Here is a 23,788-nt window from a genome sequence, read left to right on the forward strand (position 1 = left end):
AGATTCTCAGAAATGTTATAGTTGGAGGGAGAATGTTTTCAATAATGATGTGTTTGTACCATCAGATCCACTCACTTCCTTTCCCCACCAAGCTCTCTACCCCAGGAAGCTGACTGTATCAATGGATGAAATCCAACTCCTGTATTTTCAGACTTCCTTGTGGATTCAGCAAATAGGAAGCGCAGGGTGGAAAGTGAGACCAGGGTCTTTATGACCCGGCTTCCTCATAGTGAGGGAGCCTGGGGCTCATTGTGTTCCCCAACAGAAGTCACGCAGCTCTTCTTGAGGTAACTTGCTCTTCAGGACTCTCTCCTTCCAGGTTCAGTAGCCTCTGCCAACCTTCATTCCTTTGGACATAAGCAGTAATAGCTGTGCTGATGCTAGCCAGAATGTTCTGCATTGCCCATGAAGGCTCCCCTACTCCTCACATACACACTTCATCATTAGTCCTGTTATACATAAAGCCCTTCTTATTTATAAGGTTTAGGCTAAGCCCTTCTTGTGTTATCCTATTTTGCACTTGCCCACACTTTTCAGTCAGGATTTGACTGGCACAAATCTTTTAAATGTGTCTTGCTAATAAGCTCTAAGAGAAAAGAAGGAAAAGTTGAACTCTCTCTTTGTATCACACACATTCCCACACAGACACACACACACACATACACTCACCACATATACCCTCTCTGTCTTTAGGGCTTTTGAAAGCACTTGATCCTTAGTTTACTTTAAAAATGCCGTCAGACAGATGAGGCGAACAGCCTGACCACTCAGAGAGCCGGCCTGCGGCAGTGTTTACCGGGTGTACTTACAGAAGCAGAGGCAGTAACTGGCTCACAGTTCCCCCATTGCCCATTGCACCCTGGACATCAAGGATGGTTGGCCCATTCACTACCTTCTGAAAGAGGACCTCAGCCCCCTCTCCTTGGGCCAAGAGGCTTGTTAGTTGCATAACTGAGGGAAGCACTGTCCCTGACTGGCATGTCTTGGGCCTGGTCCAAATCTGTTCCAGCCATGTGACATGACAGCCTGGACTGCCAGCCTGCTCTCCTTCGTTGGATTTCATCGCTGGGAGAGTCGTGGGTTCTCCCTGCACCATCAAGGGCTAGGATTTTAGGCTTGCAGTAGCAGGGGGAGGATGTGGAAGGGGCCCAGGGGCCCAGATCCACTGGTTCCTGTGGACCCAGTTTGAGCTCCCAAAGTCTGAAGAGGCAGCTCCAGCACTGAGGCCAGCCTGCCGAGGACCAGCCTGGGCGAGTCATTCCTAGCTTTCAAATTCATTTTCTTCCCACACCATAACAAAATCCAAAGTGAAGACTCAAGTGTGTTTTATGTACAATGATAACACTCCTGAGGTAGCCATTATGTGCTGGCAGCTGTGTTACAACATTATTTTGCAGAACTTGAAAAAGGATCTGTCAGCTGCTTAACTGAACTACAGCCCGACTTCCAGCCAGTTGTTCAAACACAATACTGCTATCATGTACGTGTGACTCAGCAGTTTCTGCAAATGCACTATGGAAAGAAACTTGATGCTAAAGCTGATGGAAGGCTGCTAATGCCATAGATACCACCCATGCCAAATATCTGTGTTTAAGCATTCACTTGGTTGACTTGACAAGTATATGAATAAATGAACTTGCTAACCTATTTACATGTATGATACTATAATTGTATATATTAAGTTCTACACAGACTTTAATTTGAAGGATAATATTGCAAACTAATGGTTTAGGCACCAGCACCATCCATGTTATTCGTTATATCCTAGTTACTCGTTATACCCTAACTCTGGGTTCTGCCTTTAGCAAACACCCCAATTTCCTTTGGAAGGCACTTTGCCCTGAGCGATCGTCTATCATCAGCTGGTGCATAGAAAAGTGACTTAATCTTATGATGCTTCCTATTTGACAGAAGCTTCTTCCTCAAAAGCATTTATGATCTGCCTGAAGGAAAAAAAAAAGAAGCCCAGTGCTAGGCCCTGTGGGATGCAGAATGAAAAGTATTTCTCTCTAAGCAAATGCTGTGAGGTAAATCCTTGCAAGACCAGGGATGCAGGAAAAGAAAACAAAAACCGCCACACCACTGAGCTTGACACGTACTGTTTTTATTTTGTGATAAAAATGCTTTCATATAAATTTCACCTTAACTACTTTTAGAATGAAACTTTGAAAAGTAAAAACAAAGAGTGCATTTTCCTTACCACGTATAGTTAGGAATATGCAGTCATTTTGCTGGTTATTAGGTTTCCGTACAAACAGATATAATATCATTCTTAAGAGAAATGTACACAAGGAAGGAGCTGTAGTACCAGAGAGTTAGGAATGAGAGCCTCAGGGCATAAAACGTGTCCTATCAAATAGTCATCACACATTCAATGTATTGGTTAAGGCCAAATTCCCCAAACCACCTGCCAACGATACATTACACCTTTGGTTCTTTTCTGTGCAAGCATTATGAACCAGGACATATAACAGTAAGATGACATGATGGACTTGAGCTTCATATCTGATTACTTACATTAAAATCTTCAACTTTCAGTCTCTCTTGCCCTCAAACCTCTACCTCCCTCATGTAAGTCAGAAAATGATGCTTAACACAAAACAGGTGATAAGCAAATAAAAAAATCTATCTGCAGAGGATGACAGAAGAGTCACAGACAGAGTCTATAAAAATAAACCAAAACTGGGGGGTTGACCTATAAATGGCGTAGGAGTTGTGTCCCCTTAGAAGTTAGTCTGCCATTCAGAACCAAATGAGAAAGTGAGTCTCCAACCTACCTTTTCTTTGATCAGATATGATACAACTCAAGGGTTCTTAACATCTAAGTGACTGACAAATGCTTGAAAAGCAATATCTTCCTCTTCACCACCAAAGCCTGTTGTCTGTAATGGCGGCTTTCATGTTCCTTTCCCCTAAACCCAAAAGATTCCAATTAGAAACAAGCAAGTCAGGCCTGTGTTGTGTTTGGAGAGGGAGGAGGTTATAAAAGATCTAAGCTGCTGGATCAGAGGCTGATAATTCCTGTAAGTGGAGCTGGAACAGGATGACGGAGCAGGGCAGGAGTGGTGAGGTCCATAGTGACTCAGGCATGTAGGTTCTCCCATCTGTGAATTACCAGATGGGTCCAAGGAGAGAGAGCATTTAGAATGAAAAAATGTTACACACTATGAAAGGGGCTGGTAGAGTTGGCACATGAGAGAATAAAACACAGACTGAACAAACAGTCTGCTTATATTAGAGCAGAATTAATTATTTTTGTTCATTTGTGAACTCTCGCAGGAATGGAAAAATCATTTGTAGGCTTCCATGCTAACAGACACATAGGGCTTCTATATAGGCCACACAGACAGACAAGGCAGGAATGAAGGTTGTTATTCAAACCAAAACAGAGTAGGCAACTGACCCATTAATATCTATCAAATACTCCAGTGGAACTAATTTTCCAGGCATCATGACACCACAGCACCAGGTAGATGTGACAGTGTAGCCAGAGGACCAATTATTCGCTGACTCGGGGAGAAGGGGAAAAAAACTGTTGTCTCCCCATTTCTCGTGTTAATTAGAACACTTCTGTCCTTGACAAAGGGTCAAGGACGTTGCCAAGACAACAAATAGAGCAGACTTAAGTGAGATGCAATTCCAAACTGAACAGGAGGATGACAAGGACAGGGAGTCTGTAACTGACTACCAAAAATGTTTCTTGGTAGTTACCTAAAAGGAGACGCCATGACTGCTCCAAAGGAAATGAAATGGTACCAAAAAATAGCAAAGGCAGTCTCATAGTTCCTCCCTTTCAAACCTCTTATAGGACTGGCTTTGACCCTAGAAAACTAGGCCAGCATTTTATTTCATGCACTTGAAAATGCCTGTGTTCAGTGAGAACCTACTGGGTGCACCAGGAACTCAGACCATATACTGTGTGGAGGGAAGACTGGAGAACAGGCCTGCAATCAGAGAGAAAATCAGTCAGGAAGTAGAGACTGATCACCTGGCAAAGCGAAGACTACCATGATGGGCTCTTGAGCTGAAGAAAGCTCCATGTTAGAAGGTAAGGGAATATCGTTTGAGACATTTTCTTCTGTGAGGACTGATGGAAGGAGGCTCAGCATATAGACTTGCTTTATCTGCTGGAGGCCCAAGGAAAGCACCCGAGGGCTCTCAGATCTGGAACAAATGTGTTTCCCATTGGAGTCAACACCCTGCTTGCAGGAAGGGCAGGGACCTGTCAGTGGGGACACTTCCTACATCAGTTAGCTTAGCTGCTGGTCATTCCAACATTCCAAACTTTGTCTGTTTGTTTTTTTAAAGGGGGTCATAGTACCTACACTGCCAAGGAGAAAACATCACACTGACTAGGCCCACAGATGAAAAACTGATTCTTATCCTCCTTCCTATAAGATTTACACGAAGCCCTGCATACAGGCCAGAGCACTAGGAGCAGCCTCTTGAAGGGATCTTCTGTCCCCAAATTGGGTTCAAAGAAAAATATTTTGCTCCTCTTCTAGGAATGCTCTTATGTAGGAGAAGGCAGTATGTCCACTTTCAAAATAAACACGAGGTTTATGCTGAGAACCATGACCAAAGTAAACCCTGTGAGACTTCCAGGGACACTAAAAAGCAGGAGGGCAAAGGAGGCAGAAGTTATGTTCCAGAGCAGGAATGATTAAAGGTACAAAGGCCAAGGCCTATAACTTGGTGGAAGGGCTACAACCACAGAAAGATGCAAAACTTAAAGCACCAAATGGAGTCAAAAGAATTTCCACAGCTAAGATGAGACAGGTTAATTCAGCAAGGATTCCAGGCCAAAATTCCCAAAAGGACCCTACTGTAGAATCTTCCCATGGATATGGCAGAAGCACCCAGGGCTTGACATGTAGTCCAAGCTGCAAGAATGTCTGGGCTACAACAGGCATCCACCCTAGTCTCCAAATAAAAGTAAACATGGTTCCAAGTCTTGTATTTATCTTGCATTTCCACAGATGTGGCTCGATGGGCAAGAAAGTAAAAGGAGGCTAGTCACTCTCCCTCAAAACTCTGCAAATATCCAGTGAAGCTGATAAAATTGCTTCTCTTGCATTATTGGAAAGGTAAAAAGCATCTCCCCTCTTCTGCCTCCAAAAGCTGGCTCCAGAGATTTCTTCATTTCTCTCCAGGATGACCTTCATTTTCTCCACAGCAGCATTTACTATAGGCAGTTCTGCCCGCACACTGGAGTCAGACTCTTTCATGCATAAACCTGCATGTTGCTGCGTGGTGGCTCAGACATGTGTGTCCCAGGTCCCCGCTGTCCTGCTCCAGCACTCCCAGGAGTAGGGCTGGTGGTCACATCTGACCAGTCAGAAGCAGAGTGGGGTGAAGAACTTGACCACTGGTCAGGAGACTCTGGGGATGGTGTTAGGTAGGGATGTTCACCCTGCAGATGACCACTGTGACTGGGCGTTCGCTCAGCAGCATTCGAGGAAGCATAACTATGCTGTGAAGGAGGTGTGGGATACTTGCCCACAGAGGCTGGGAAAGGATGATAGGTTGGGAGGATGGTCTGAGCAACCTGCCCATCCTGCTGGGGCATCATGGCAGTGGGGAAGGCCATATTGGGCAAACGAGCCATTTCTGGAATCTGGTACATGGTGGGCAGGGGGCCTGTAACAGTGGGAGGGCAGTTGGACTGAGGCTGGGGTGCCCCGGCTGGTTGGGCAATGTTGCCTTTGGGGATTAGCTGGAAAGTCACAATGGGGGGCAAGGGCTCCCGAGGGGTGGTTATATGTTTCCCTTCAGGCGGCCTGCTCTGGGGAGCTATGCCAGGAGGGGTGCCCTCAGTGGGTGCCAGTACCATACCAAACATCTCATTGTACTGGCTCTCATTCATCTCCATGCAGTTCATCCAATCTGCTGGGACAGAGACCGGATGCAGCCTACCCAAGCTCCCAGCACTGCCACTGCCTGGGGGAACCATGTGGTGGTGGGATAGCAGCTGGCTCACTGAGGGAAGCACAGTGCTGGCCCCGTGAGCCACAGGCTGAATCTCATGAAGGTTAGAGAAAGACAGTGCATGCTGTGCGTGGACTTGGGCAGGGGGGGCGGCAGTGGCCAACATAGGGTTGGGTGAGGCCTGTAAGAGGCCAGGGGATGTAATCATTGGAGAGGATGTTGTGTCAGAAATATATGTGTGAGGAGACTCTAGGGAATCGACAGGGGATAAAGTCACTGAGCTCTCAGATAGCTGGCCCTTGTCACTCAGTGACTTCTTCCTCCTACTCCCCTTGGCATCCTTGGCTTCCTTGGCAAGGTTAGGAAGGCTGGTGGGCACGGCACTCTTGGCATTGGGTCGTCTGGGTTTCTTGCCCACTGGAGTGTGCTTCAGACTGAGGAAAGGTCTGTTGGGCCCACAGATGACAGGGGAGAGGGCAGAAGTCAGCACAGTGCCTGGAGGGCTCGGGGTCACGTTGTACTCGTCCAGAAGGCGCACGATGTCATGGTGCATGCGTTCCCGAGCCACGTCCCGGGGCAGACGATCCATGTGGTCTGTGATGTCCCGATTGGCAAAATGGTCTAACAGGATCTTGGCTGCTTCATAGCTCCCCTCCCGGGCAGCAAGAAACAGAGGTGTCTCTTCCTACAAAAGGCCCACAAAGAGCACATATTAATGACACTCAAGAATACAGCAGTGTTTCTGTAGTCTTTCCATTATCACCCCTGTAGACATTTTTTCCAAACTGCCTCCCTGTGTGAAACTTTGATACCAAAGATAAATTGAATATCTAGCTTTGTGCTGAATGGATATCTGCATTTCACACACAAAAAAGAGTAAGATTATTTCACCCCACCCCAAGAACCAATTTTGCCATTGAGGGCAGTATCTTCTCAGGTGGGAATGTGTGAAATAAAGCATGCCACTGAGCCAGGGACTCACTTAAAAGAGCAATGAGCTTATCTGACAAGGGTTCTAAGAGAAGAAGAGTTATAAATAAGGAAGGTCGGAGGGGAAGAATCTAAAGCAGGTACAGAGCTGAAAAAATAAGAGAAAGTAAAAGAACACAGAGAAAAACCATGAACAAGAAAGACCTAAATCAGGGGAATAGAGAAAATAAAAGGGAGAAGATGAGCAAGACAGGGGAAGCAGGACATAAAACACAGAGGAAGAAAAGCAAACAGGAAAACACCTGGGGTTCAAGAACACATAAAAAAAAGAGCAATAGGAAAACAAGTGAAAACAATCAAGAGAGAAGGAAGTGAGCATGAGCAGAACAGAGAACAGCAGAAAGGGGAATGTCAAAGAAGAGGAAGGCTGAGAAGGCTACACCCAAGTTATCAGAGAAAGGCCTGGATCAGACTGAGTGCTGAGTAGTAGGTAGGCAGCTCAACTCCGACCCTTTCCTGGATAAGCCTGATACCCTTCCTCAAGCTCTCTGCACCCAGTTTCTATCCAACCTGCCCTCATCTTTGTCTATACCTATCATGAGCTATGAGAGAAAAGGTGGGGGAAATGGCATTGTATTCTGGGCACTCATGTGCCTGTCCTCCAGCTCAGAGCCCAGACTGTACCTTGTTGTCCTGCATGTCTCGGTTGGCCCCATTTTTCAACAGCAAAAGCGTTGCCTCCACATTATTGACAGCAGCTGCCCAGTGAAGTGCAGATTTTCCTGCAGGGAAAATCATTCATATGAGCAGACAGAGTAGAAGGACACGTCCTACTTCTAGTATAAGGGAGCATCATGACTTGTACAAGGAACTTGAACTTCCAAGAGAGCAGCAGCAAGTCAGTTCTCTGTTCTAGAAACAATGCAGTACAGGCTGCTTAGGCTTCAGAAGACCTCTAGGTATAGGATCATTTGTCTATGGTACCTGGTCCTCCCCATGGCAGATACCCTTTCATACACTGAAGACAATGACCTATTTATGTATTACTTGCCAGAATGTATATTTAGAACATCTACCAGTCTCCCCGACCCCAGTGCATTCAGCTCTCATAAGTCCTCATGTCAAGAGTGGCATGCCAGGCAACTTACACAGACAAACCTTGTACAGACTCGCACTGAGGTCCAAAGACCCTCACTAACAATCCCTTCCCATCTTCATCTATAAACCACCCAATGGCACAGACATCTCAGTTCAGTATGTTAAAAGGAAGAATGAATAAATGAATGAATCTTGAGTGGATTTGGATCTGAGACAGGTCTTTAAGGACCATATAACAATTCTGCTCCCTGGAGGATGCTTTGCAGGTAAGAATCCCAACTTCTGCTTCGCCCCTACCATGGTCATCCACTGCATTCACATCTGCTTGGCAGTTGATCAGTTCTGCCACCATCCCCTCCACAGCCAGGCGAGCAGCCAGGATCAGGGGTGTGGTGCCATCATTCATCCTGGCATCTAGATCAGTTACTCGGTTGCGGATCAGAATCTAGAAGAAGGGAAAGTACAGAAAAGAGAGTCAACTGGATAGGGAATATAATGAAGCTCAGAGGAAGAAACAAGAGCATCATAGCTGAGGCTGCATGTTAAGTTCCTGGAGAGCAAGAAATGAATTATTTTTGTGCCCAAGTTTCTACCATGGTTAATCAACAAATGTTTGTTGAATGAATGAATAAATGAACAAATGAACAAACATGTTCTCAACAACTGCTCCATGTAAAGTGAAGTACTTCTCCTTTCTAAAGAAAGAAGAGGGGTGTGGGAAAATATCACCACCTCAGTTGTGGCATAGAGAATGTTTCCAATTTCCTCATGAGGGTAAAATAAAAGGGCATCTAGGAGTATACTGTGAACTCACGTGATAAGCCCAGAGGCAGAAGCTGACACTATCAAAGGCTTCATAACAGGTATCACTCCCATCTAATCTACTCATTTGGGAGGCATTTTGGCACACCAAAAAAACACAGTGATTAAGAATCAGAAGACTGGCCTTATCTGCTGTTGGCTCTATCAATATCTGGCTGTAGATAATTAGGTCAATTTGCCTGCCTTCCTTTTTCTGCTTTCCCATCTAGCAAGGATGACTCTACCATTTGCTTTACTTTCTCAAAGAATTATTGAACGAGTATAATGGGATGTTAAGTGTCTTAACAAAGATAAGACATTAAGGATACATAAGGAAGTAGCTCTTCCTATGTTCTTTACCTGGAAGACACCCTGGGCATCAGCTGCCACTGCAGCATGGAGAGGGCAGCGGCCCATGTTGTCCTGGGCATTGGCGTCCGCCCCTGCATCCAGGAGACGCTTGGCGGCATCTGCCCTCGAGTAGCGTGCTGCAAGGTGCAGGGCCATCTCCCCAGTCCGGTCTGTCTGGGCCTGGAGGCTGGCACCCTGGTAGACCAAGTCTGTGATGATGTTGGCAGAAGAATCCTCTGCATCTTCATCTTCGTCACTCATATCGGAGTTGCCCACTCGGAGGGAAGCCAGCATCAGTGGGGTGCACCCATCTATAGGAAAGGAAAATACCAAAGGGTACTCAAGGTGGAGAAAGATATTAATATTCAGTTAACCCTACTGTCAGAAAAGTTCAGTATGAGTAAAGTCATTCTGATGGGAAAAAATCCCTGTGCTTGTGGTAATTGGCCACCTACTCTTCCTCTGATGATGTCCTTGCTGTAAAGAGTAATGAGACAGCAAGAAGGGGGAGTTAAATAAGCTTTTCTGCTCAAGTTGCTAAGTGTTTTGTTATTTTAAAATGGATGACATTTAAAAATATTTAATATTAATAGAATTATAGGCACTAAGTTATCAACTAAACTAATTCTCTATCCCTCTGCTTGGGATAAAATTTTTCTATCATACTAAAATCTATCCCATATAATCAGCCTATTTGTTCTCAAGCACACTATATGTGAAACAATGTGAAATCCGTTCCTTTTTTCTAATGTTTGTTTGTAATTTCTACATATAAGTTCTCATGTAAGTTCACAATTTCATAGTTTCCTCAAGCTAATTTAGAGTCTGTGGAACTGGCAGGGGGCATATCACCAAGTAGGACAAATGCAGGACTGACAACCTAGAACCAAGGGCAGGCATGGCTTCATGAGAGGGGGAGGATGGGGTGCTGACCTGGGCCCCGGACATTCACGTCTAGCACATCCACCTCCTGCTCTGCCTGCGGAGGAGTGAGAGCCAGCGATGGTGTCCTACGGATGTCTGCGGCTTCAAGGTGCTGCTGCGTCCACGGGCGTCTATCGATGGGGTCTTCTTCTGAGAGTAAAGCCTCATCTTCAGCCTGACAGGGAAAGACAGCTCTTGCTATTGGCCTGGCCCACCACCAGGAACTGTGGACATGGAGCGAGTCCAGAGTCTCCCACCACTTCTCCTAATCTCCCACCCAGTTTTCTCCCAACTCCTACTCTAACCCTTCAGGGTCATGTCCGTATCAGCCTCCCATGGCTCTTGTGATGTGACTTCTGTTTACCTGTCCTGTACCATCTGTACAACTCTCCTAACTGTAGGCTGCAGCCGTAGTATGTGACCTATCTTACCTCCCTAACGTGCTATTTAGACATCTGCAAAGCACCATTTTCTTGCTTCTGGGAATTCACTCTTGTTGTTCCCTGTCTGGCATGGTCTCTCCCAATTCTTTAACTCCTACCTACCCCACAAATGAATTTAGACTTTAATTTGTCTTCTTGGTCCTAAAAAGCACTTTGCTTTTCTGCTCAACTGACCGTATGTTAAGTGCTCACTGTGGAACACCACCAGACTGCACAGTTCACAAGAATGGGGGACAAGCCTGCTTCAAGGCTGCCGTCCTGTATGAACACAGAGATCAGCACATAGCAAGCACTCAGAAAATATTTGTTGAGCAATAATCATTATTATAATTTTTAAAGCAGCTACCTTTATTGAATATCTAGTATGTGATAGAAAATAAAGCACTTCACACGTATTGTTGTATTTAATCCTAACAATACCTCATAAAGAATTATTAATATCCCTATTAATAGCCTTATTTTATGGATAAGGATAGTTAAGTACAAAGAGGTTAAATAATTTGCCAGCTGTGAAGCAGCAGAGTTTGGATTGGAATCCAACTCCAATGGTAACTAAAGCAATGTTTTCAGTCATCCTGCTGCACTGCATGCCTGTACTACAAGATTCATTTCCTCAAGCTGATTTAGAATATCTATGGGATGCAGGTGTATCCCAGCCATGTAGGGCTACAGATGGGTGGTCTCCTTTTCCACATCAGCCTCAGCCCAATCTATCACTTACTGTTAAGTGGTTTTAGTTTCCTGGGCTCAAGCTAAGGAGCCTCTTAAGCCAATGGTCACAGGCTTTCTTCCACTACTTAATTTCACCTTCCCTTCCAGAAGAGAAATGCCCAGAGAGAATAAGGTAGCCATGCAGGAAATTGCTGTTTACACACCTCAGTCCTTATTTGACCACCTATGGCACTTTTCAGGCATGTTTGTATTTTTAGAGTTCTTACTGAAAACATGTAGGTAACCCAAGGCCATCCATGACCTAAAGATTTCTGCCTTTCACGACAACCTGGGATAGCCACTGCCTGGGCAACATACAAGGGGGAACCCAAAAAACCCCGGAATTTATTTACAAAAAATTGTGTATTCATTCTTACATGTTTAAACTTTAGTCACTTCCAAAGTATCCTCTGTTTGATGCAACACACCTATTGAGACCTTTTTTCTACTGCTCAAAACAGTGTTTGAACTCGTCGATTTTGATGCCTTTTAGTGCTTCTACCATTTTTGTGTTTGTTTCACCACTTTCACATCAGTAAATTGTTTCCCTCTGAGGACTTTTTTCATCCAGGGAAGCAAAAAAAAAGTCGCTTGGGGAGAGATTGGTAAATAGGGAGGGTTGGGGTCAGGCTGTTTTTGGTCAAAAACTGCTGAACACTCACGCAGTACGGGCAGGTACGCTCATAACTAACCATCACTAAATGGGCAAAGGCATTGAAAGAGTCTTAAAAAAAAATTCACTGGAGCCAAATGCAACCTCTCACAACACCACCGGCTAGTGCACTGATACAGATGGTTCCCTAGAACACTCACCTGGCAGAAGAAGCCTGTACTACAAGGGGCCTGCCCTCCAGAAGAGAATTCTGGTTTTTCTTGGGTCGCCTGCATCACTATCACTCCCATTTGGGACACTCTAGCTACCAAAGACAGAAATTGAAATGTAACCAGATAATGGCTGATGATGGCCAACTTACCTTGGCTTTCTTAGGCTGGGGCCCTTCATCATCGACCCAATGTTCACTTGTTCCAGAACAAATTAGGTTAGCCTCTGAGACTTGCACTGAGAGATTTCTGATACGCCGGATTACGAAGGGGAAAAACAAAGCAGAGGTCTACCATCAACTAATAAACTGGATTTTAATACTTTTCCCACCATGACACACTCTCATTGCTATACTCAGATTTTTAGGGGCTTTGGCCCTAAAAGGATGGAGAGTATTTTACATCTCATTACCTGAGTAAACATCCCTTCCTTTCCTGCTGATCAAGAGCTTACAACAAAAGTGTACCTCAACACAGAAGCTGAGCACCAATGTGATAATATTCAATATGTACAACACAGAAGCACACAGTTATTCAGTAGGCATTCAGAATTATGGTCAAGTGTGATAATGTGGCATGGCCAGAGCTCAGAATTAGAAATTATGACTCAAAAAGATCTACTTTTTTGATTTATCTCTACTTATTATAGTTGTGAGTCGTGGCTTGTTGGCAAACCATCTTACTTCAGCCCCACGGCATCCTGTCCCACTGGCTCACGACGCTTGTGGTTGCTGGAGTCTCGGCGAAGGGTGAAACCTTCAGGCAGCCAGAGGGAGCCATGCTTCCGCTTTCGTTTGGCCATGATAACCCCCAGCAGCAGAATAAACAGAATAATGACAACAGCAACAGCAAGTAGATAAAGAAGCTGAGTGCGTGGTGGACTTGGGGGTTCACCTAAAATTGCAAATGACAGGAAAAGTGCTGAATAAAACACCAACCTCTAAATACTGGCTTTAAATTTACTTAAGAGGACAGCTTTGAGCTTCCTAGCCCTGGAAAACAAAGAGCTGCACATTGAAAAGTGTGCCCTTTTCTCTTTGCCCCATGTGACGCTCCCCACCCCCACACTTTCCCCTTCATAGTGTGCAACTCACTGTCAACAGAGATGAGAGGGTATGACAGGGTGCCCTGGATGGCGTGAGAGGCCAGAAGCGCTGCTGCTGCATCTGTGTTCTTGAAACACTGGTCTGAATCTTGAACACACTGGCGGTTGTCAATTTCCAGATATACCTTAGAGCTGTGGGTACCAAGGAAAAAGAGGAGAAAGGGAAATGGTGAGGAACGCAAGGTACCAGTCAAGCTGAGTTAGAAAGGGTTGCATGAGTCTTCCTTCATCACCTTCAGTTTTGGCCTCTCCCCCGCTTTGTGATGCTGCCTCTTCCAGAAGGATCTCGGAAATTAAAATATAAATCCTACTTCCCACTTAGAGAATGTTTCGCCTTCCTTAGCCTGGCTGAGTCCAAGCCTTCTCACTTAGGCAACACAGCTGAGAAGCCAGAGATTAATACAAATGAGGCAACCATGCCAAAAGGTTAAAGATTCTAGCACTTGAGGAGGTTTCCTGACATCCCGCCTCCTGCTTGCTCCAGCCCACCTTTCAGGACCCCAAGATCAAGGCGCACCTTTACTCTTAAATATAAATACTGGGATCACATATTCATTTTACTTGGTGGGCTGTTTTATTTGTCTGATTTTGCATTTTTATAGATTCGCTTATGACTTCTTCTGTGTATTGAAGTACTTGGCTTTGTAAAATTGAGCTGTAAGTTCAGAAACCAAGAACCTACCCAACCACCTCCTGTTCTTGATCATCAGGAAGGGACCTGCGTGTCATCCTCTGCTTCTTCATGGCAGCTAACTTCTCACCATAATAGGGGTAGACCATGAGATTCCCCTGATAGTCCTGTTTGATGCGCAGGTTGGTGTGCAGCAGGGTGCCCAGTGCCCGCAAAAAGTTGCGAGCATCCTGGAGTAGATGTTCAGGTGGCAACAGTACCACAATAACCAGGGTACCCTCTGCCAGGTTCTCCGGCCGATCAGTAGCACAGTCCAGCCCATCCCAGCCACACTCCTCACTGTTGCATCCCTGGTCACAGTGGTTGTCTTTGAAATGGTCTGCACAGTATTTGTCATACCTAGGCAGGGGGAGGCAGAGGAAGGAAAGGAGCTTGGATGAGACTGGAGCTCTATTTGGATTTCCATGGGGAACTACTGTGGATTTTTCCTACCCATCTTCTGTGGCCCAGATCAGACCCCAAATGCCCCATGAAGCCTTCCTTGAATTTCCTATCTCTGCCATCTTAGAGTACATAGAGTCTATGCCACACAACATCAGTGAGTGCTCCCTCGACGGGAGACAATATGGTGCTCACCATGCTACCTGGGCTTATGGGCCCCCTGGCAGCTTGTCATCTTACGTCAGATGTATAAAGAAAGCTGCATACCTGAAATGAAAATACACCTGGTTCATGCCTCCTCTGTTTTTACATCCACTTTCAGAAGTAAAAGGTGCCTCTCAGAGGTGCCTCCAGAGCCTGGATTCACAGCTCTGAACCATCAAGAGCTGCTATACAAAGGACCATGTCAATATGGCCTATTTCCTTCCCAGTCAAGACTGAATCTCAGCTATGGAAGGCAGGCAGGAAGGTGTGTTTCCCATACAGGATACCACATCTAACTTGTAAAGCCTCTTTCAAATACTGGGAAAAGGAAATCGAGTCCCAAAACCTAAACAATGCACAACCATTTTATCTACACCTCCTCCCCCACTCCCCCCTCTTGGTAGTTATACCATATAATACAACTTGCCACGCTGGCTCAATGAAGACACGAGGAGTCAGGAAGTGCTGTACGTGCTTTGGCAAGCAATTTAACCTTCCAGGCCTCACCTGTGAAAGGCCATTAACAATACCTATGCCTCACAAGGTTGTTGAGAATTCATCAGGATCAAATTAAATGGGAGGGCTAAAAGGAAAGTTACTGTGTAAACCATAAAGTGCCCTATAACTGCAAAGTGAAGACCAGGAGGGTTAAGTGGCCTAATCTACCTTATGCTTCCTGATAAATCCAGCTGGGGAAACCCAGTCTTAGAGAAAGGAATGGGGTAAACAGACAGGGGTACAGACCTTTCCATCCATCCTGCAGGCAGGTTATGTGAGAGGCTGCCTGAGAGTAGGTAACACCACTTCCAAAAGTTATTTCCCCAGAAGGTCACGAGAGCAGCAGGTGAGAAGGCAAAAATAGGCAGAGAGAGGGTAGTTGTGCAATGAGCATTCCTGGACCTCTGTCAGCAAGGGAGAGCACAGGGTAGCGTGCGATGGGACAAGGCTGACACCAGAAAGAGGGCCTCAGGGCACCAGTCTGAAGGGCAGAGGCAGCTTGGGCTGAAGCACTGGAGTGGTTAGGAGCAAGAACAAGAAACCGAGGTGTGTTAGTGACAGTCTCCTGCAGCTTCTAGGGACCCTGGACCCTTACTTGCATGGCTTGCTATTCCCCTGGCATTCAAAGTGGTCAAACAGGCACTCGGCTGTGTTGCACAGCTCATCACACTGGTTGTTGATGTATTTCCAGCAGGGAAGTGGGGAGGAGCAGTTGGCCCAGGGGTCCTCTATGGTGAGGGAACAGTCACCCCCATCCCACTGGCAGGCATGGCTGTTGCAGGCCTCATCGCAGACATTATCCCGAGCTTTGTCGTTGCAATACTGGCTTTGACAGGTGGCAGGAGGGGTGCTGGTGGGGGCTGTGTGTTCACAGTGACTGCCCCAGAATGGTGGAGGGCACTGGCAAGAATAATACGGAGGCTGGCGCTGCGGGAAGCAGCTCCCTCCGTGCTGGCAGGGGCTGCTGGCACAGCCTGAATCGCAGTCCTGGGGGTTGGGGCAGAAGCAGCGTGGCCCTGAAGTCGTGTGCACACACTGCTCCCCTCGCCTGCACTTCACTTGTCCACAGCTGCTCTGGCACCTTGCCCCGGAGAATCCCTGTGGAAGTCAGTAAACAAATGAGGTTGATGGATCGACTCTTGAGGGCATGCCCTATTTCCCCTCCCAATCCCCTCTGCCATACTTCTAGAGAGGGAAAGATGAGACGCTTGGCTAAGATCTCTCCATGCAGGCTCCTGGACCAAGTTCTAGGAAGAGACCTCTTTGAGTTATCAGGGCGGAAGGTTCCATGGAGTGATGTAAATTTTATCAGTTTAAAAGATCACTTCCAAATTAAGCCCCCAGGTCATGGTGGGATTAGACACAGGTGACACTGTATCCGTAAGTACTTGCCTAACCATCATTAGATCACTAATATAATATAATGGCTTTATGGGAGCGCAGGAATCATATCAGGAGTTCTGGGTAAATAAAAATCTTCCCATGTCAGTTCATTGTTATACTCCCTGCTTATTTAGCCCAAGCCAGGGTTACTGCACAGGCTTCCTTTTGGTGTCTCCCCACACACAATGATCTCTGTTTTAGGGAGGATTCAGCCTCTGGCAGTGGTAAAAGAGTTGGCACAGCAAATGGCTAAAATTAGGCTTCCTTCTACATTAAGGACCAACCTGCTCCCAAATAGCCCTTGCTAAGGAATGTAAGCAAAGCAGCACTTCCAACCAACTCTGCCCCAATCTGGGCAGCAAGACAACCCTCCAGCACAGGACCAAGAAGCCAGAGACGGTGGTCCTTTTTTCCAGGGCACATTCCACCACTTCTTGTGGTTTCCTTTGGTGTGTCTGAAGATCGACAGTCAGAGATTAGGGAGCTCACTGCTTCTGGGAGTATTTTAACAGCTCTAAATGAAAACCCAAGCACTTTCTTGTGAAGGAGCCAAAATTAAGAAACCTCCCCACTGAGAAAGCTCCCCATAGAACTTGGAAAAACCAGGTTTGAGCTCAGCTTTGTCAGACTGCATAAAAGACAGCATACTCCTTAAGTAGGCAACACAGACTTACCGGGGGACAACGACAAATGAAACCATCAGGCATGTTGCTGGCCACAGCACAAGTCCCTCCATTCAAGCAAGGCTTCTGGGGACACACATCGACGAAAGTTTCACAGTGACGACCTCAAAACAGAAAATGAAAAGGAATTTTAAAAGGCACAAGTAGTTACTGAACAGAACACCATTAGGATGTGAGCTAGCCAAAGGATTAGAGACAGAGTAAGAGGTATGAGAGTTCAGTTTTAAGCCTACGGGAATAAGAGATGAAGAAAGGACTCACTGGATCTCAATGTGATTGACTCACCTCTGGCTCAGGCCAGTCGCCTCACCAGTCTTGTCTACACTATATATGGAAACATGGCATGCATTCCCAACTCATTCACAAAACAGGATGGACATGAAAATTGGCTTTAAAACCACCACAACCTCCCCCGTCCCCAAAAAGACACAGCCTTTTTTGAAGGCACTTAGCTTTCATAAGTCAAAAGAAATACTTAGCAAACTGTTCACTGCATTTTGTTAACACTGTCTTCTTCATAGGAGAAACTACCCCAGCCAATACACATAAATGCTGATTGGCAATTTATAGAGAATTTTCATCTATTACATTGCTTTTCAATCATTTCTTAGCCATTCTGTAACCTGATTGGCACTGCTTTAAAATACAGCTTAACTTTCCCAGAATTGATTTTCCCACTGCTCCAAGATAAAGTGAACTAAGCAACTGAAATCGTGGGGAAGACAGAGACACACAGCTGGGGCTGCTTGGCAAATAGAAGGAGATAGGCACCCTTTGTCCTGCAGTCACTTAGGAGGGGAGAGGTAGCTTTAAAAGGGAAATTCAGAGTAATAATTTCGGCCAACCAGAACTAAGAGTCAAGAAATACAGATGTTTGTCTCTTCAGATCACAGCCATAGCCAAGAACCAAGAGCAACCACAGCATGGGCATAGGGCTCAGGGACTGAGGGCCCCTTAACATTCATCTCATCAACAGCGTCCCACAACAATTACAATCATTGAGCTCAATCCACAAGTGTGGGCAATGCATGAACACCCCTTCCTGGCTGTGGAACCCTAACTTGAGGTGGTCTCCATTCCTCCCTTCATCTATTTCACCTTTGTAAGCGCCTGTCACTGTTCCAGATAAAGGAAGCCTCAGTGGTGACAAAAAAACAGGAGGCAACTTTGCTTCTCTCGTTCTCCAAGCACATCGTGCGTAATGTGAGGCTGTAGACAGATTGTTCATACTCTCCATCTAGCACTACCTCAATAGGCATGACATGCACAATACAATGCCTCTCTTCTGATATTGCACCCAGGCATTTTTCATAATGCAAAATCTTTCCCATTCTTTATAAAGTTCCGAAGTTCTTAATAACATATCTTTAAAATTGGAAGGAAGGATGTCTAGAGATGGGCTCAGAAAGTAGCAGAGTCCAACTTGCCAAATTATTAGTAAGGTGATTACTACAGCCTATTACCTGACTCTCAAGGAATACTACTACAGTGTAAGATTGGAAACGACCCTAGAAATGCCAGACAGATTTCTGAATAGAATATCTGATGATACTGCTGTATTTAGACAGAAACAATTATTTTAGTCCCCCAAAGTCACCAAACTTCCCTTTTGGAGAAGAAACTAGTAAAGGCCTAAGATAAAGCACCTATTCTGAGGCCAGACTTGGTCATCTTTATGCTCTGTGATAGGAAAAAAGCTTGAGAAATGTCTTAGGATTGCTGGTCACCCCTGTGACCACTGCAGCTTTCCAGTTCACACACTTTATCACCGGATTTTTGGTCAAACACACTCCGGCTGGACCTACTCTCCCTAAGTACCCTGGCAGTGGCACAGTGGCAGTGACTACTCAGCTACTCAAGTCATTAGATGCCAATGACGGCAGAGTGATGAAACTAGAGTTAGGTGTAAGGTTCCTGAAGAGTTCTTTGCATAGATGTTGGTGATCATAGTACAACAATGTGAATGTACTTGGTATCACCGAACTGTATACTTAAAAATGGTTATAATGGTAAACTTTACGTTATGTGCATTTTACCACAATTAAAAAATGTTATTTTGCCCAACTATTCCCCAAATTCTGTTTTTTATATTTCTGCTACGTATATGTACATATACTATATATATGTGTATATGTGTATATAGCATATATAACTACATATGTGTGCATATATATTGCACAGACTATATATACTATATATATGGCATGCATGTATTTATACTATATGTGTATGTATGTAGCATATGCATATTTATACTATAGATGTGTGTATATACATAGCATATATATGCATATACATACACATACACATATAAAATCAATGTATAGCAAAAAAAGAAAATGTGTCTCAGGAAAAACAAAAGGTAGAAATTGATTACAATAACTATGGAGCACAGACTGAAGAAAAAACCTGGGCTCTTGAATGAAGCTGGTCTAGTTTTTCCTGTGTGAGAGGCTTCACTTGGGTCTGGAAGGTATCACTCAGGGTCCAGTCTCCTCATGCCGAGCCCCCACCCCCGCCCCGAGCTGAGCAGGCAGGCAGTCTGGAGAGGCTCTCACCAGTGAAGGCGCTGCGGCAGACGCACTGGTAGTCATTGGTGAGCTGGATGCAGTCCAGGCTGCCCTCAGAGCTGCAGGGGTTGGACAGGCACTCGTTGATGTCTCCCTCACACCGCGCCCCGGCAAAGCCAGGCAAGCAGCGACAACTGTAGCCCCCAATCTTATCCACACACTGACCACCATTAAGGCAATGGGGTCCCTTGGCACAATCATCAATGTTCTCTTCGCAAAGCAGGCCTGGAGGAAAGAGAGGAGAGATCAAGACCTGTGACAATTCTTGGAACACTGCTTCTAGCAAGGGAGAGCCACCCTTGCTGGCACTTTCAAAATTAATCAGGTTCCACTGTGGTGGGACCTTTTAGGTCAGGCAGGGCAAAACATACTCTTGATCTAGAACAGCCCATCATTTTCCTGGTAGCCAGTTACACCTGTTCTTCCACTCATGACACAGTCCCCATGGAGCAACTAGTATTATCTGTCTCACCCGAGAGACTAGGAAACTGGAGCTCAAGAGAGACTCACAATTTCTTGTTAATTTACTCATCTTGATTCAAAATATAAAACAGTTGAAAAGAGAATATAACAAAGAATACACAGACTGCAAGTATGTAACAATATTGGTAAGAACCGAAAACTAAGTTTTGAATGACTTTTAAAGTTTAATACCCATTGACTATTTTTCTGTAAAATAGTGTATTTATTTCTTATATTAAGAATAGAGGGAAAATATCTTGTTGAGAGCTCAAAGGTTATTTTATTTGAAACAGAACTAATTTAATGTTGACTATAGATGTAAAAGAGCCATCTAGTATAAATATCTGTAAATACTTTTGAGAAAGAAACAAAAGAAATCAATGACTAGTCTAGAAATGATCCCAAGATCAACTAAAAAAATTACAAAAGAAAGGAAAATGGTTCTGTACTTCTACCATGTGAATCTGTAGCATGCACTAATATAAGATGGACTATTAAAAAAATCTAAGAAAAGACCTCATTTTCAATAGCAATAGCAAAAAATAAAATATCTAGGAATAAATGTAACAAGAAATGTACTACACCTATATGAAAACTTTAAAATAGTCATGAAAGACACAAAAGGAGGTGAATAAATAGAAAAACACTGTGACTTCATTAGGAAAACTCCTCATCATAAAAATATCAGTTTTCTCTATATACATGTATAAATTTAATGTGACCCCAATAAATATAGCAATATGATTTTTAATAGAAAACCTGATTCTAAAGTTACATGGACAAATAAACTATAACCATAGCCTAGAAAACCCTGGAAAAGAGGATCCATAATAATTAAAACCTCTAGGGTAGTACTGATAAATTAACAGAACAACAGAACAAAAACAAAAACAAAAAACGCCCAGAAAAACTCCCAAATATGCAGGGGAATTTATAATTTGATAAAGGTTCCATCTCAAATCATTGTATAAAGGATCAAATATTCAATAAATTGTGTTGGGACAAATCAGCAGCCATGGGGAGAAAGTGCTCCAGGATTCTAGGACTTGAAGAAAACATGGGAGAATTCCTTTATAATCTTAGAGTGTAGAAGGTGTTGCTGACTAGGACTCAAAATCCAGAAGCCATAAAAAAAGATTGATAACTTCAACCTGATTACAATAAAAAACTCTGCATGAAAAAAATCACCATACAGAAAATCAAAAGACAAAAACCAACATATGGGGAAAATATGTATATTTACATTCTGTGTCACAGACAGCTAATCTCTGTCAAATATTAAGGTCACTCACAGAATAGAAAAAAAGAATATAGATATGAACAGAGAGCCATAGAAAAAGGAAAACCAAATGACAACGCGTTCATCCACGCGTTCATGAGAAGCAGTATGCTCATACACTGTAACTCAGCCACAACAACCAAAATACAAATGCATATCTCATATTCCCTAATCCAGAGATTCCATTTTTGAAAATTTATTTTATAAATATACTTATGTACATGTGAGACAACCCAAATTTCTATCACTGGGGCACTGGTTAGGCAAAATATGGCATAACCATAAAAGGGAATTCTGCAGGATAAAACAATTAAGGAAGTTCTATATTTTGATATAGAAACATCTCCAATTAAATGAAAAAAAAATCAACTGCAAAAGAATGTCTAATATTCTGTCTTCAGAGTAAATAGTAGGGGGAAAATTTCTTTGTATTCGGTTTCTATATACATAATGAAATTCTGAAGGTAGGTACATGTCTTCTAAGAAATAATACTCTAATAATATTCTAATAATAAGCTCCATACAGGAGTCAGGGGCCAGAGCCAAATGATGGCTCCACGCTTCACAGTCTAAAGTCACAACCCCTAGTAGGCTTTACTGAAAGGCTCATTTATAGCCTTAGCCATCAGGCTCCTCCCTGGGCTTATGAAAATAGGCAAATGTTTTCATCCATTCATTTCCCTACCTTAGGGAGGCAAGACTTGGCAAGTTTTAAAAAATACATAAACTGGTAAATGTGAATTATTTATTCAAGAGGCCGCTGGGTGTTTTCTCTTGAAGTTCCAAGAAATCTTGCTAACCAGGCTAGTTCTGTTGCAACATGATATCATTTCCACTTTCTGTGTTTCAGGAAATATTAGATGTCAACAAGACCCAGACAGCACTAACAGCATGAGTCAGAACTTCAGAGCCAAGCAAGAAATGAGAGAATGAATGGCTGAATTACCAGGATTCAGAACTAAATGTTTACTTAAAAAAACAAACGAACAAACAAAAAAACCCTCAACACTAAAATTGGATTCATAACTTAGACAATGCCCTGGACAGAGAACAGGTAAGGCTGATTTCATACCCCGAGTGCCTGGAGGGCAGGAGCACTTGAAATGGTTTACCAGGTCAATACAAGTGCCTCCATTCTGGCATGGCTGATTCTGGCACTCATCCACTTCATACTCGCAATTGACACCCTGGTATCCTGGGACACACTGCCAGGAGCAAACAGAAAGGACAAGAAATATTGGACCATCATTGGAAACAGACTATGAGAGCAAAGGAGATCTGGAGCATTACTGTGACCCTCTGCCCCCTATGCTCTACCCAGCTCTCGTCTGTCTCTCTGGCATCATCACACTCCCAATAATCCTCCTGTGCAGGGCTGACTGCAGCTTACCAGCATTTACCTACACCAGCTTGAAGAGCTACTTTAAAGGAAGGCAAGGACTGAATATCAAGGGATATTTCAGATACGACCCCTGTGCAAAACTTCTGTCCCTCCCCTGTGCAGGTTTCTATCTTTAAAATATGTATTCCTTTGTGTATGATGAGGATGTCTGTGTGGATGGTAGTAAAGACACTGCATTTATTCATCTCCAAGTTCAGCAAACTCCATGTATGTGTGAGAGACTGGTTGAGATAGAGGTGAAGGCAAGGGAGGTAGGCTATCAAGCTAGAGTAAATCTTGGTGTTTGAGGGATTTCAGGGCTGACCAAGAAAAAAGATATTGACCATGAGGTGGCTTTATTTGAGCAATGCTGTGACAGGTGTCAATGTGGGGGAAGTCCCTTGTAGCAGGAGCTCATCCCTTAGGGAAAGGAGGATAAGGAGAGGAGGGCAAGTGAGCTCCAAGGGAAGGGGTAATTGAGGGGGGCCTATGTGTTTCGTGATGTCACTCAGCAGCCAGGCTGGAGTCTCTGGGTCAGAGAGCTGTGAAGGGCAGCAGTGGCTTGGGGTCTTTACATTCTGGGGCTTATTTTAGCTCTGACTAGCAGATACTGGGTGTTGTTTTGCAGAACATATAAAGCAGGCAGGCTCAAAATAGCTAAAAATCTACTTATTACAGTTATGTTTAAAACATATGGATGCGTACAATTTGAGTTTAGCACTGGTGACTTTTGAGCTAAGAGGTCCCAGGCTACTATGAAGAAATAACCTAGGGGCAAATATACAGAAGCCATCTTTGGCTCATTTCTGAGAGGCAGAGAAGCAAAGCTTTTCTCATTGTTGCTTGGTGGCTTGAATTGGTATCAAATTCATGTCTCTGGTCTTGTGTTAACATCTTCCTGAAATCATTATCAGCCCAGATATTAAGAAGACAGTGACATGTCCCTTAAAAGACACACACTTCCTCAAATATGCACATGCAACAATCAGTACAGTGCTACATAGAACAGGCTGAGCAACATTTTTTGAAAGAATTACTAGTTGGGTTGATCAATGACTGTATACAAAGATGGCATGGGTCAAAGGGACACTCTTTGAAGTAGCTTCTCCTATCTCACCTGCTGCTCAGGGAAATGCCAGGGGG

At 44.2% G+C, this 23,788-nt stretch overlaps 1 protein-coding gene across 2 annotated transcripts in view; it reads right to left on the reverse strand.

The window, feature by feature from the left end:
- Nucleotides 1–2,083: 2,083 nt before the first annotated feature.
- NOTCH2 (notch receptor 2) overlaps nt 2,084–23,788 on the reverse strand; it is a 200,663-nt gene continuing 178,958 nt past the window's right edge. For both annotated transcript variants that reach the window (XM_053916245.1, XM_024570615.4), the window contains exons 22-34: nt 22,337–22,469; nt 19,512–19,748; nt 16,945–17,057; nt 15,483–15,985; nt 13,796–14,143; nt 13,103–13,245; nt 12,692–12,902; nt 12,161–12,257; nt 10,042–10,207; nt 9,118–9,419; nt 8,254–8,401; nt 7,543–7,640; nt 2,084–6,613 (exon numbers count right to left, since the gene is read on the reverse strand). In XM_053916245.1, the coding sequence (XP_053772220.1) occupies nt 5,225–6,613; nt 7,543–7,640; nt 8,254–8,401; nt 9,118–9,419; nt 10,042–10,207; nt 12,161–12,257; nt 12,692–12,902; nt 13,103–13,245; nt 13,796–14,143; nt 15,483–15,985; nt 16,945–17,057; nt 19,512–19,748; nt 22,337–22,469 (3,888 nt within the window). In that variant the 3' untranslated portion in view covers nt 2,084–5,224. The remainder of the gene's footprint in view (nt 6,614–7,542; nt 7,641–8,253; nt 8,402–9,117; nt 9,420–10,041; nt 10,208–12,160; nt 12,258–12,691; nt 12,903–13,102; nt 13,246–13,795; nt 14,144–15,482; nt 15,986–16,944; nt 17,058–19,511; nt 19,749–22,336; nt 22,470–23,788) is intronic.

Source organism: Desmodus rotundus, chromosome 12 (genome assembly GCF_022682495.2).
Source record: "Desmodus rotundus isolate HL8 chromosome 12, HLdesRot8A.1, whole genome shotgun sequence".
Lineage (NCBI taxonomy): Eukaryota > Metazoa > Chordata > Mammalia > Chiroptera > Phyllostomidae > Desmodus > Desmodus rotundus.